The sequence below is a fragment of the Prunus avium genome, chromosome 4 (genome assembly GCF_965620075.1).
Source record: "Prunus avium chromosome 4, drPruAviu1.hap1.1, whole genome shotgun sequence".
Classification (NCBI taxonomy): Eukaryota; Viridiplantae; Streptophyta; class Magnoliopsida; order Rosales; family Rosaceae; genus Prunus; species Prunus avium.
Window position 1 is genome coordinate 26,340,605 of NC_142287.1, and position 13,796 is coordinate 26,354,400.

At 35.3% G+C, this 13,796-nt stretch overlaps 2 protein-coding genes across 2 annotated transcripts in view; both read left to right on the forward strand.

The window, feature by feature from the left end:
- The window catches only part of LOC110757546 (F-box/LRR-repeat protein At4g14103-like), a 96,092-nt gene that overhangs the window by 18,616 nt on the left and 63,680 nt on the right, over positions 1-13,796 (forward strand). The window lies entirely within an intron of this gene.
- LOC110771064 (uncharacterized) lies at positions 5,311-6,348 on the forward strand. Its single transcript, XM_088251804.1, has one exon. It carries the CDS (start codon positions 5,311-5,313, stop codon positions 6,346-6,348), a length of 1,038 nt encoding a protein of 345 aa, XP_088107930.1.

Sequence of the window (13,796 nt, forward strand, 5' to 3'; positions counted from 1 at the left end):
AATTCAAATAATTTCTTAAAATCAAGTTTGCTTCCATACTAACAATAACACTAAGTTAAAGATCACTAGTCTTCATTACTATAACTTTTCCTCTAATTATTACTTCAAATTTTCCAACGTCAAATTTCAATTTTACAGCATAAGAGTCACAACAAATTTGCAGAAATTTTCGGTGTATTTTTCTGATTTTTTAAAATTATTTTTTGTGAATTTTTTAAGATAAACTCACAAAAATGAAACATTAATGACACATGGAGCTACAAAATACTGACACCTGTTGGAAAAGCTACGACACACCCATCGTGTGCTGCCATGTGTCACTTTCTTCCATTTATTTCTATTTTTCAATATTTTGACTTCTAAAAATCATAATAAATCTGAATAAATCACCAAAAAATACCCCGGACTCCTTGCGACATTTCCTACATCTTTTGAGACTTAAAATATAATTTTAACTAACAGAATAATTCATATAATTTCTCAAAGTCAAGTTTGCTTCCATACTAACAATAACACTAAGTTAAAGATCACTGGTCGTCATCACTGAGACTTCAAATATAATTTTATTATGATGTAGAAATAACAGAGTAAAACTGAGACAAATGTCAAGATTACATTGAAGTACCAAGTAGCATGTATGTAGATTGTATACCTCCCCCAAGTAATAGAATTCGGATAAAAATAAAATTTTCCAAATTTTTTTACGCATCAAGAAGTTGAAACAAGGCAATAAAGAACTTAAAATTCAAGAGAAGAACTGAACTCAAAATAAACATAATTAACGAACTTCAATCTTAAAAACAATAAACTCAAACATTTACATTGCAAAATTCTTGGATTTGTTTTAGTTTATTAAGATGAGAACAAAAGTGTCAAAATCACAAATTCTTTAATTTAGTGGTTTGAGTTCTAACTCCAAGTTAAATAAAATTCTGCCAATAGCAACACAAGAGCAGAGTCTTAAATCATCTGCTCCTTCTGAATAAAAAGGCAAGAAAAGAACCTGAATTCGGCACAATGAAGCCGAGATCCATCAGCAAAAAGAAGTCAAACCAAACAGAAAGTAAAATAATCCAACAATCATACCCAAATGAAGAATTAAGACCAAAACAGACAATTAAGGAACCCCATTGCCAAGAACAAGTGTACTGGGATGAATCCAATCATCAAAGACATATAAATTTCAAAGCTAACAAATGCAGAGTGAAATAACGATGGCACATTCCAAAAAAAGAAGTAAAAGGACAATGTAGTTTATTCTATCAAATGAACCCATATAACAATAAACAAAAAAGACAAACACATTGAATCCACATACTAACAAAAAAAAAATTGAAATAAGAAAGATATAGACTTCAATCACTCAATCTCTCAATCTCGCAGAGAGACAATCATGTTCCAAACATAGAAATAATTTTTTTTTTTACCAGGATTGTATCCTCAACAACCACATTTTATTTGGAGACATTAACATGGGCGAACTTACTCGAATAATTTCCAAAGCCAAGAAAACTGCCAAAGCTGCTCCAAATGATAGATCAAGAAACTATGGCTGGAAAAGAAACATACAGTGAGCATATCTACTAACGATAAACTGAAGCCAATTTATATCGTTGCAAACACAACTACTACCTGCACATAGAGGGAGGAGCCCTTAAGTAGAAACCCACAAAATTGAAGCCCTAATATCCCATCACTTTGAAAAAAAAAAAAAAATATATTATAAGTGAATGCAATAGAAAATGCAAAAAAATATATATATATATATATATATATATATGAGAGTATGAAAATATATTATAGAAAATTAGTTAAATACCCATTCCTAAACATAGTTCTATAAAGAAACCCTATACCATTCAATGTATACAAACACACCCAAAATAAACCCAAATATTGACAGCTGTCGATTTCTTAAAGTCAACAGCTATGTTGGATTACTGCTTTGCCCTTTTGCTTTGTCTATTAATCAACTCAATCTTCATCAACAAGTATCTCGAACTTTCTTCTTCTTCTTCAATAATGGAGAAGTTCATCAAGCTCAGCTTCTGGTTTTTCTCCTAGTCCAATTCTCTATTGTATCTTTGTCGTCTCCACCACAACCCTCGCCGACTCCATCGACACAACCCGCCACCAATTCACCTTCGCCCAAAACTCCATCTTCGATATCCCTTCCTCTATATCGGACAGACGCTCCAGTGAATGCACCATCCTTCTTCACCTCTGACGCCACTGCAATCATGTGAAACCACATATTTGTTTTTACATATATTGGTAAATATGTAGTTCTTAACATAGATATTTAAATTTATATAAGTACATATATATTTATACGAGTTAATTTTTTTAAATATTATTTTTTTTAGATTTTCATATTAGTTATTAGAATTAGTAGTAATATTAAATAAACATATAGCATTTGACAACTATCTCAAACATTTCGTGCTGACCAAGTTCAAAAGCTTAGATATTTTTTTACAAACACACTTGAAGACTCCAAGTGTCATTCTAAACACATTTTAAAGATTCCAAGTGTCTTTCTACCTAGGTGAGTAAGCCTTGTTTAGCATGAGGTGTTGGCAAATTAAGTGACAGCCGCTATTCAAGTCTTGGAGCCCAAGTTCATACATAGTCATCACCTTCCCACCAATGAAAACGTGTTTGATTCCTCCTTGATTGTTCTATAAATAGGACATTGTTTTGAGAGAACTGAAGCTTGCATAAAAATTCCAGCAAGGAGAGAAAAACGTAGAGAGAGAGAGAGAGAGAGAGAGAGAGAGAGAGAGAATAGTGAGGAATTCTTGGAAGAGACATAAGGGCTTAGCTTGTGTTTTCCTAAACTTGGAACTAGCTTTGGAAACAAGGTAGGGGTTTCTTGGGGGCCTTTTACAGAGATTGTTTTAATTAAATTTTGTGAACAATATATTATGCGTGATATGATTATTTGATTAATATTCTTGTTACAATTGAATGTTATTCTTGGAATGTCTATGCGTTCTTGATTGGTTGTACAATGTTGGTACATTGGTGATATTTTGAATAGCTACATTGTTATGGGATATATAGATATGTGAAATGCATAATTATATCATGTCATGAAAATTAGTTGGAGATGTTGATTGGAGATAATAATGATGGGAAAGAGGGTAATGGATATAATCTTTTGTGTAGTTGAGTCTAACTCTTGGCAGGTACCAGGTCTCAGGGATCCCACAGTGCACATGGTTTTTATTGGGTGATTCGGGACTGGTGAAAGGGAGTTAGGCAAGATGACTAACAAAAGGGGAATTATGGGACAGTTGAAATGGGTGTTAGTTCATATAAATGGGCATCCGGGACCAAGTGGTATAAGCATGGTATGGGACGTGCAGGTCTGCTTGTCCAGTTATATGAATTAACGGGAATTAGAATTGAAGCTCATTCATGCATTATTATTAATAATGTGATATTTGGCGGGGTAATTGTTCGTCATTTAATTTAATTATATCAATTTCATGTAAAAAGGTTTATGTCCCTACTGAGCTGTGGTTTCGCTCACCCTCTAATAGATTTTGCAGGTACTGAACCTGAAATCTAAAGCTTGTGATGATTTTGGCATATTTATAAGGGTGTACTGTGTACATAGCTTGTGGATAAATAATGAGTTAGTCTTTTAGTAAACTCTTTAGTAGTTCTGGCTTGTAAAATAATATAACTATTTTAAACTTTCAGATGTTGTTGTTTCAAATATTCTATGTGAAATATTTACTTTATTTATTTAAATGTTTCTTCACATTTTAGTTATAGTTTTTATTAAATTCTATAATTAAGGTGTAAATCACGTCTTAACCCAAAATTACTTAAATCTGTGGGTTGGGTCGTGACAAGTTGGTATCAGAGCTAGTTTTACGATTTCATTGTTTTGTTATTTAACTGACCTGTTAAATTAATGTTTAGGATGCAACCCGATCATAGCAATGATACGTGGGGAGGGTTCCAAATGGGACCCGATGGCCTTATCCCAATAAACGAAGAAGAATTCCACAGCCGTCTACACCACCAAGCTTATGTGGATGTAGTTAATGAAGTCATAGATACCGGAAATAGAAGGATGTTTTATACACCAGAAATGCAGAGACTGGTGGTTAGACGTCGGTTGCAAGCAAACAATATTAGGAGTCAGTGTCAATTAAATATTGAAGTACACTCCTACAACCAGGTGTTAGAAGATGCTGCAGTTATAGCTGCTGATATGTGGCCACCACCAGGGGTAGACTTACCATATGTTCCAGAACCACAGGAGTTAAACTTACCCCATGTCCCAGATCCAGGGGATGAAGCATTTTTGGAACTTTTGGACCTTGATGCTTTGTCTGCTGAGTCTGTGGGGTCAGCTGCTTCAGTGGTTATCATTGAACCACAAAATTCTGATCCAACTGTCATCAATCTAAGTTCTGATGATGAAAATGAACATCCTAAGCCTGTTATCCCTCCCATCGAAATTATAGATATTAGTTCTGATGATGAATAGAAAGTTTGACTAATAATAGATAGTGTAAATCTAACAGGCTGATTTTGGTATGTATAGTTTTTATGAGCAGCCTTATGGAGGTTTTGAAGTTGGAAGTTCTTTGTAACATAGGTTTGTGACTGTTTTGTTAAATTTTGTGCAATAGGTTTGTAACAACTTATAAATGTTTAATATGCATGTTTGATTTTCTATAATGTTTCTTCTTCATATAATTTATAAATGTTTTATTTATATGTTTTCATTGGCATGATTAATTACGTATTTAAAAAAATAATAATAATAAAATAAAATTCTATGGATTAATGAATTGTTAGTTTTACTTTTCAAAATTCGTATTAAATCAGACAATTATGTTTGTCATGCCAATATTTCATGATTGTGGTGTATTGAGTAATTGTAAGTGTTAATTTAATCTAAACTTAATTGTGTGCACTAATTTTTGCAACTCACACTAGCAATTCTTTTTACTGTATCATATAGGTTTGCATTCGACTTATGAAGATTTGTGGCAGTTTTTAGTTTTGTTAGATTTTATTAAAATCGTGTGAACGTTTCAGCATAGTTTGGAGTTTTCATAATTATAGCATACAGTCATTTTATTTACTTTACTTAAATTCTTTGATTCACTAGTCTATTTTCCGTTGGCATCGACACTTTTTATTGTCTGTCATTGTGTGTTTTACGTTGTCCTTGAGATAAGTATGCTTATTTTAATATTTAGCATATATATATATATATATATATATATATATATATATTTTAATCTTGTGGAATTATCTAATAAAGGTCCAATTGTTAAGATGGCTGGAATAGAAGGACAAAACGAGAATGATGTGAGTGATAGTATGAGAATAATGTTACCCATTCAGGATATGGCCTCTGCTATTCGTGAGACAAATAACCACGAACCCCATCATGAAACTCAAGATGATCAAATAATGAGGATCCAAGGAGAATTTCGAAAGACACGGCCACCTGTGTTCAAGGGTGATCCAAACCCTATGGTAGCAGAGGAATGGTTAAGACAAATGAGGAGAAAGATGAATGAACAAAGAGTTCCTGAAAACCTGAAAGTAACCATTGCTTCTACCTATCTGGAAGGACAAGCTTATCATTGGTGGGAATTTGTCTTGGCTATGCCTGATGTTGAGATTGCAACTTGGGTTGCCTTTGAGATGATATTTCTGGAAAAATATTTTCCTGAAACTATGAAAACCATGAAGGTACGCGAGTTCACTAATCTTTATCAAGGTGATATGACTGTGGGACAATATCAAGCTAAGTTTGAAGAACTGATGCATTTTGCTCCTTACATAATTCCTGATGAGTCTGCAAAAGCGAAGAAATTTGAAGAAGGGTTGAGACTAGAGGTCAAGGAGAAAGTGAAACTTTTTAAGTTAAAGAAATATGCTGAAGTTGTTGATCGTGCCTTAATGGCCGAACAAAGAATACTTGGTTCTAAGAGAGTTTTTGAACCTAAGAATCCTAACGGGGGACAAAGTAGTAAACGCCAAAGATTTTTCCCCTCTCGTTCTCGGTATCAAAATCCAAGATCATTTGAGGCAACTCAAAACTCAGGATTTTGTTATTATTGTCGGCAGATAGGACATTACCGGAGGGATTGTCCCCAGTTACAATCCTATCAGATACCTGTTGCTCCACAACCACAACCACAGTTCCGTGCACCACAACAACAATTTCAAGCTCCACAAACACAGTACCGTGCTTCGTACCAAGCCCCATACCAAGCTTCACAGAATCAGTTTAGAGGTCCTGTTAATCAACAGGCACAACGTCCAAGAGGACAACCTGCACAACAAAGGCCTAAGGCGCCATGAGCAGCAAGGAGACCGGAACAACTCACTCAAGGACGAGTATATGCTGTTGGACAAGTAGTGGAGCAGAATGAACCTACTGTGGTGGAAGGTACATTTCTAGTTTTCAACTCGTGGGCTAGAATATTGTTTGACCCCGGTGCTACAAATTCATTCATATCTGTGTCCTTTGCATCTATTCTTGGATTAGAATATGAATTTATGAAATCCTCGTTGATGATTGGATCTCCATTGGGTAAATGTGCTGAAGTTAATAAGTTGTGTAGATCCTGCATAATAGAGATATCAGATCATAAACTTGTTGTTGACCTGATGATATTGGAATTCATGGTATATGATGTAATATTGGGGATGGACTTGCTTACCCAATTTAAAGCTATTCTTGATTGTGGTAAAAAGATGGTGACTATGACTCTCAGCGATGGGAAAACATTCAATTTTTATGGAAATAAGAATAGTTGCAAGCCTGGATCAATCTTGGATAATAAAAATTGTAATTATTTGAGATTGATTTCTTATATGGCCAATAAGGATCTGGGTGATCCCAAACTTGGGCTAATTCCTATAGTGAAGAATTTCAGTGATGTTTTCCCAGAAGAGTTATCTGGATTACCCCCAGAACGTGAAGTGAAGTTTTCTATAGATATCTATCCTGGCACATCACCTATCTCTATACCTCCACATCGGATGGCACCAGCAGAGTTGAAAGAACTCAAAACACAACTTCAAGAGCTTGAGAAAAAAAGGTTTCATTCGTCCTAGTACCTCACCATGGGGTTTTCCTGCACTCTTTGTAAAGAAAAGTGATCAAACTCTAAGGATGTGTATTGACTATCGTCAACTGAATAGAATCACCATCAAGAACAAGTACCCATTACCTAGGATTGATGATCTGTTTGATCAACTGCAAGGTTCCCAATACTTCTCAAAGATTGATCTTCGCTCTGGTTATCATCAACTACGAGTAAAAGCAGAAGATGTATCAAAAACTGCGTTTCGAACGCGATATGGACATTATGAATTCCTAGTAATGCCTTTTGGATTGACAAATGCTCCATCGGTTTTCATGGACTTAATGAATCGAGTTTTTCGACCTTATCTGGATCAATTTGTGATTGTGTTCATTGATGATATTCTCGTTTATTCATCATCTCAAAAAGAACATGAACAACACCTGTCAATTGTTCTACAGACATTGAGAGAACACAAGTTATTTGCCAAGCTAAGTAAGTGTGAGTTTTGGTTGACAGAAGTAAAGTTTTTGGGACATGTTATTTCAAAAGAAGGCATTGCTGTGGATCCTACAAAAGTAGAAGCAGTGTTGAATTGGAAAGAACCGAAAAATGTTCATGAGATTCGAAGTTTTCTTGGGTTAGCTGGCTATTATAGGAAGTTTATCAAAGATTTTTCTCGAATAGCTAATCCAATGACCAAGTTGACACAAAAGGGAGTTAAGTTTATTTGGGATAATAAATGTGAGGAAGCATTTCACGAGTTAAAAACTCGATTGACATCCGCTCCTGTGTTAATTATTCCAGAAAGAGGTGTAAGTTATGTAGTATATACTGATGCATCATTGCATGGTTTAGGATGTGTTTTGATGCAGTCTGACAGAGTTGTTGCTTATGCTTCTCGTCAATTGAAATCAAATGAGAAGAATTACCCAACACACGATCTAGAACTGGCAGCCATTGTTCACGCATTGAAAGTATGGATACATTATTTATATGGGGAACATTTTGAGCTCTACTCGGATCATAAGAGTTTGAAGTACTTATTCACTCAGAAGGAGTTGAATTTAAGACAAAGGCGTTGGATGGAATATTTAGAAGATTATGACTTTGATTTACATTATCATCCAAGAAAAGCTAATGTGGTGGCGGATGCTTTAAGTCGAAATCCCCAAGAAGTCATAGCCAGTTTATGTGATCAAAGGTGGAAGATGGTAGAGACTCTCTATGATTTTGACTTGTACATAGATGTGCATAAGGATTGTGCATATCTATGTAATTTAGTAACTCACCCCACTTTGATTGGAAGGATAATTGAGGCACAAGAATCTGATTCTGTGTCTAAAGATATTCGAACTAGGATTACAACTGGAGATACACCAGATGGATGGAGTGTCCACGCAGACAGCGGATTAAGATATTTGAATAGATTGTATGTCCCAGAAACTTCAGATCTGAGAAAAGAAGTTCTGAAAGAAGGACATCATTCCTCCTATACAATTCATCCTGGAGGGACAAAGATGTATCATGACCTGAGACGCAACTTTTGGTGGAGTGGCATGAAGGGAGATATAGGAAAATTTGTAGCAAAGTGTCTTACATGTCAGCAGGTGAAAGCTGAACATCAGAAACCGTCAGGTCCATTACAGCCATTACCAGTAGCAGAATGGAAATGGGATCATATAACCATGGATTTTGTTACAGGTTTACCAAAATCTCCAAAGGGACGAGATGCAGTATGGGTTATAGTAGATCGGTTGACCAAATCTGCACATTTCTTACCAGTCAAAACAACAGATTCCACTGAAAGTCTTGGAAAGCTTTATGTTCGAGAGATAATAAGATTACATGGGATTCCAATTTCAATTGTTTCAGATAGAGATTCTAAGTTTACTTCTAAATTTTGGGGAAGTTTACAGAAAGCATTGGGTACGCAACTAAATTTCAGTACTGCTTTTCATCCCCAAACTGATGGACAGTCAGAGAGAACCATTCAAATTTTAGAGGACATGTTGAGAGCATGTATTCTAGATTTTGGTGGAAGTTGGGAAGATCATTTGGTGTTGGCAGAATTCGCCTACAACAACAGCTATCAATCCAGTATTCAAATGGCACCGTATGAAGCTTTATATGGAAGACCTTGTCGGTCACCTGTATGTTGGACTGAAGTAGGAGAAACTGTGTTGCTAGGACCTGATTTGGTACAAGAGACAACTGAAAAGGTTAAACTTATCAAGCAACGTCTCTTAACAGCTCAAAGTCGACAAAAGAACTATGCTGACCGAAGAAGGAAACCATTAAGTTTTAATGTGGGGAATTATGTGTTTTTTAAAGTCTCACCACGAAGAGGAGTAAAGCGGTTTGGAAAAACTGGAAAATTAGCACCAAGGTTTATTGGACCATTTGAAATCTTGGAAAGGATTGGTGAAGTAGCTTATAAGCTAGCACTACCACCTCAACTTTCGAATATACATAATGTTTTCCATATTTCTATGCTTCGAAAGTATGAGCCTGATCCAACCCATGTTCTAGATTGGGGAGAGCTCAACTTAGATAAAGAACTGTCATTTGAGGAAAGACCAATACAGATTTTGGATCATAAGAAACAAGTGTTACGTACGAAAACAATACCATTGGTCAAAGTTCTTTGGTTACATGGGAATATTGAAGAAGCTACATGGGAATTAGAGACAGAAATACGTAAAAAGTACCCATAATTGTTCTCTTAATCCAGTAAGTTTTAATTTCGAGGACGAAATTTCTTTAAGGAGGGTAGATTGTGAAACCACATATTTGTTTTTACATATATTGGTAAATATGTAGTTCTTAACATAGATATTTAAATTTATATAAGTACATATATATTTATACGAGTTAATTTTTTTTAAATATTTTTTTTTTTAGATTTTCATATTAGTTATTAGAATTAGTAGTAATATTAAATAAACATATAGCATTTGACAACTATCTCAAACATTTCGTGCTGACTGTTAAGCTCATAATTTCATACATATACATGCCCTATTTACTTACTTCTTTTGCTTAGTTTCTTAGATTTCTAAGTTATTTGCCTCCCTTTGTGTGTTTTGTAGGCAAATAGAGCAAGAGAGCATAATTCATGCAATTCAAGCATGTTAAGGCCTAATTTGGATGAAGAGAAGAAGAGCTTAATGACAAACTCATTTTGGCCACAGCCCCCTGCCAGTCCAGTTCCGTAGGTCACATTGCAAGCTTTGTTTCAGCAACCTACACAGCTCGGATGAGGCAGCATTCTTCATGAAAGTTGTTCCAATGGGTGTGTACTATAACATATCCAAAATTCAGCCCCATTGGATAAATATGGATTCTGTTACCTAGCAAACACAGAGCCATGCTCAGGATGGATTTTATGAGCGCGCAAAATGAGTTAGCAATTTGTTTTGGCCTTAACTTCCTCCTCCGACCTTGGATTGGCCCAAATGATATATGGCTGGAAAGAAGACATTCTGAACTTCAAGTTTGAGTGCTTAAAGTCTTAATTTGCTTAAGGGAAGCCCAATTAGTAAGCCCTTGAAGTTGCTGGTCATGCTGACCTCAGGATGAGCTATTGTTTCTGGTTGGAAGCTTGGTCATGGTGAGCTAGGCATGAGCTATTGAGCTGGTTGGAAGCTTGGTCATGGTGACATGAAGATGAGCTAGGGCTGCTGGTGGGATTTATTGGTGAAGTGCATCAACCAATTCAAATTTTCTAATACAAGTGCATCAACCATTTCAAATTTTATAAAACAAGTGTTGTATGCATTAGCCATATTGAATTCAGATTTTTCACTTCCTTAGGCCTATAAATAGGGAGGTTCTCTAAGCTTGTAAACACACCCCAAGGGGGGGAGCTCTCAAACACTTCTCTAGAGCTCCCTTCCCTTCTCTCCCTCAAATTCTCTTAGTTTTCCTTTCTAGTTCTCAATTGATTGTAACAAAAATCCTTTTACTAAATTTTCCTTTAAATCTTTCCAAGTTCTACTTTAATTTTCATTGTTATGTAAATTCTTTTCTTTAGTTTTTCAAGTTTGATTAGTTTCCAAGTTTCAATTATGGTTCATGTTCTTATTCATTATGCTTATAAGTTAATATGCTAGTTTGAATGATTGATCACCATTTAGGCTTGCATGTTAGCTATCTTGGTTTGAATTAAGAGTATACACCATGCTTTAATTCGAATTGAACTATGAATAGGAAGAGTATGTATGGACATTCGACAACTGGGATTAGATACATGCTTGGTTGTTTAAATTGTTCTTCTATGCTTAATGGGTTCCTAATGCTTAATTTTAGGTTAGACAACAAATGATCAAATTAGGGAATTAGGAACACAAGGTTATGACCAAACACCATGGCTTAATCATACATTAGCTAGAATCAATCCGTTAATCTAATTGAACTTGGGAACTTATCTACTTGAGTTAGTTATTTTCTTTCTTCCTTGTTTTATTTATTTCCTTTCTTTTTCATTTCTGTTTTGTGTAGGGAAAATGAATGGGATCATTCAATCACCAATCCTCGTGGGATCGACCTCGCACTTACATACGCTATACTACCGAACGGCTCGTGCACTTGCGAGTATCACAAGTTGAGGATGCAGCTTAATCCATTTTGGTGCAGCTGTATCTACACAACACTGACCAAGTTCAAAAGCTTAGATATTTTTTTACAAACACACTTGAAGACTCCAAGTGTCATTCTAAACACATTTTAAAGATTCCAAGTGTCTTTCTACCTAGGTGAGTAAGCCTTGTTTAGCATGAGGTGTTGGCAAATTAAGTGACAGCCGCTATTCAAGTCTTGGAGCCCAAGTTCATACATAGTCATCACCTTCCCACCAATGAAAACGTGTTTGATTCCTCCTTGATTGTTCTATAAATAGGACATTGTTTTGAGAGAACTGAAGCTTGCATAAAAATTCCAGCAAGGAGAGAAAAACGTAGAGAGAGAGAGAGAGAGAGAGAGAGAGAGAGAGAGAGAATAGTGAGGAATTCTTGGAAGAGACATAAGGGCTTAGCTTGTGTTTTCCTAAACTTGGAACTAGCTTTGGAAACAAGGTAGGGGTTTCTTGGGGGCCTTTTACAGAGATTGTTTTAATTAAATTTTGTGAACAATATATTATGCGTGATATGATTATTTGATTAATATTCTTGTTACAATTGAATGTTATTCTTGGAATGTCTATGTGTTCTTGATTGGTTGTACAATGTTGGTACATTGGTGATATTTTGAATAGCTACATTGTTGTGGGATATATAGATATGTGAAATGCATAATTATATCATGTCATGAAAATTAGTTGGAGATGTTGATTGGAGATAATAATGATGGGAAAGAGGGTAATGGATATAATCTTTTGTGTAGTTGAGTCTAACTCTTGGCAGGTACCAGGTCTCAGGGATCCCACAGTGCACATGGTTTTTATTGGGTGATTCGGAACTGGTGAAAGGGAGTTAGGCAAGATGACTAACAAAAGGGGAATTATGGGACAGTTGAAATGGGTGTTAGTTCATATAAATGGGCATCCGGGACCAAGTGGTATAAGCATGGTATGGGACGTGCAGGTCTGCTTGTCCAGTTATATGAATTAACGGGAATTAGAATTGAAGCTCATTCATGCATTATTATTAATAATGTGATATTTGGCGGGGTAATTGTTCGTCATTTAATTTAATTATATCAATTTCATGTAAAAAGGTTTATGTCCCTACTGAGCTGTGGTTTCGCTCACCCCCTAATAGATTTTGCAGGTACTGAACCTGAAATCTAAAGCTTGTGATGATTTTGGCATATTTATAAGGGTGTACTGTGTACATAGCTTGTGGATAAATAATGAGTTAGTCTTTTAGTAAACTCTTTAGTAGTTCTGGCTTGTAAAATAATATAACTATTTTAAACTTTCAGATGTTGTTGTTTCAAATATTCTATGTGAAATATTTACTTTATTTATTTAAATGTTTCTTCACATTTTAGTTATAGTTTTTATTAAATTCTATAATTAAGGTGTGAATCACGTCTTAACCCAAAATTACTTAAATCCGTGGGTTGGGTCGTGACAAATCATCTCCGTCTCAATCTCCGTCGGCCGACAACACGCCTCCAGTTCCTTCTCCACCGTCGTCAAATCTGAGCGATGTTAATCGCAGCAACCTCAACGTGGACGAAGACGAAGCTAAGAACTCCTCTGGAAGAATGAGCCTGGCAAAGAAGGCAGGGATCGTACTAGGAATGATTATTGGATAACATTCGTCGGTCTCAGTACGGATACGCCGCCAGGAGAGAGATTCTCTAAAGAATTACTCAGTCTCTCATGCACAAAAGCTCTTAGACGTTACTGTGAAATTTTTAATTTCTCGTATTTTTTATTGTTATTAATTTCTGTGTTTGTTGAGTGTATGATTGAATTGAGGTTTCAACGGTGATTTGGTGATTCAATTTGATTCTTCATTAATTTGGCTCGTCAACGGTGCTAGAGTTAGTGGTAGTTAGAATTTTGGGATGAGTTCTTGGGATAAAATACTTAATTAATCAATATGAGTCATTGATGTATTGCTTTTTCTATTTTAGAATGATATAATAATTGGAATTAGTGATTTAGAATTCATTATACTTGTTTTTCTCATTGTTGTTGACTTGTTTGGCTCTATCTGTGTATGCTATCTAATGTTTGGTTATTGAGAAAATTGAACAAAAGAAAAGAAA

Coding starts and splice junctions, on each gene's coding strand:
- LOC110771064 (XM_088251804.1), top strand. CDS start 5,311: ATGGCTGGAATAGAAGGACAAAACGAGAATGATGTGAGTGATAGTATG.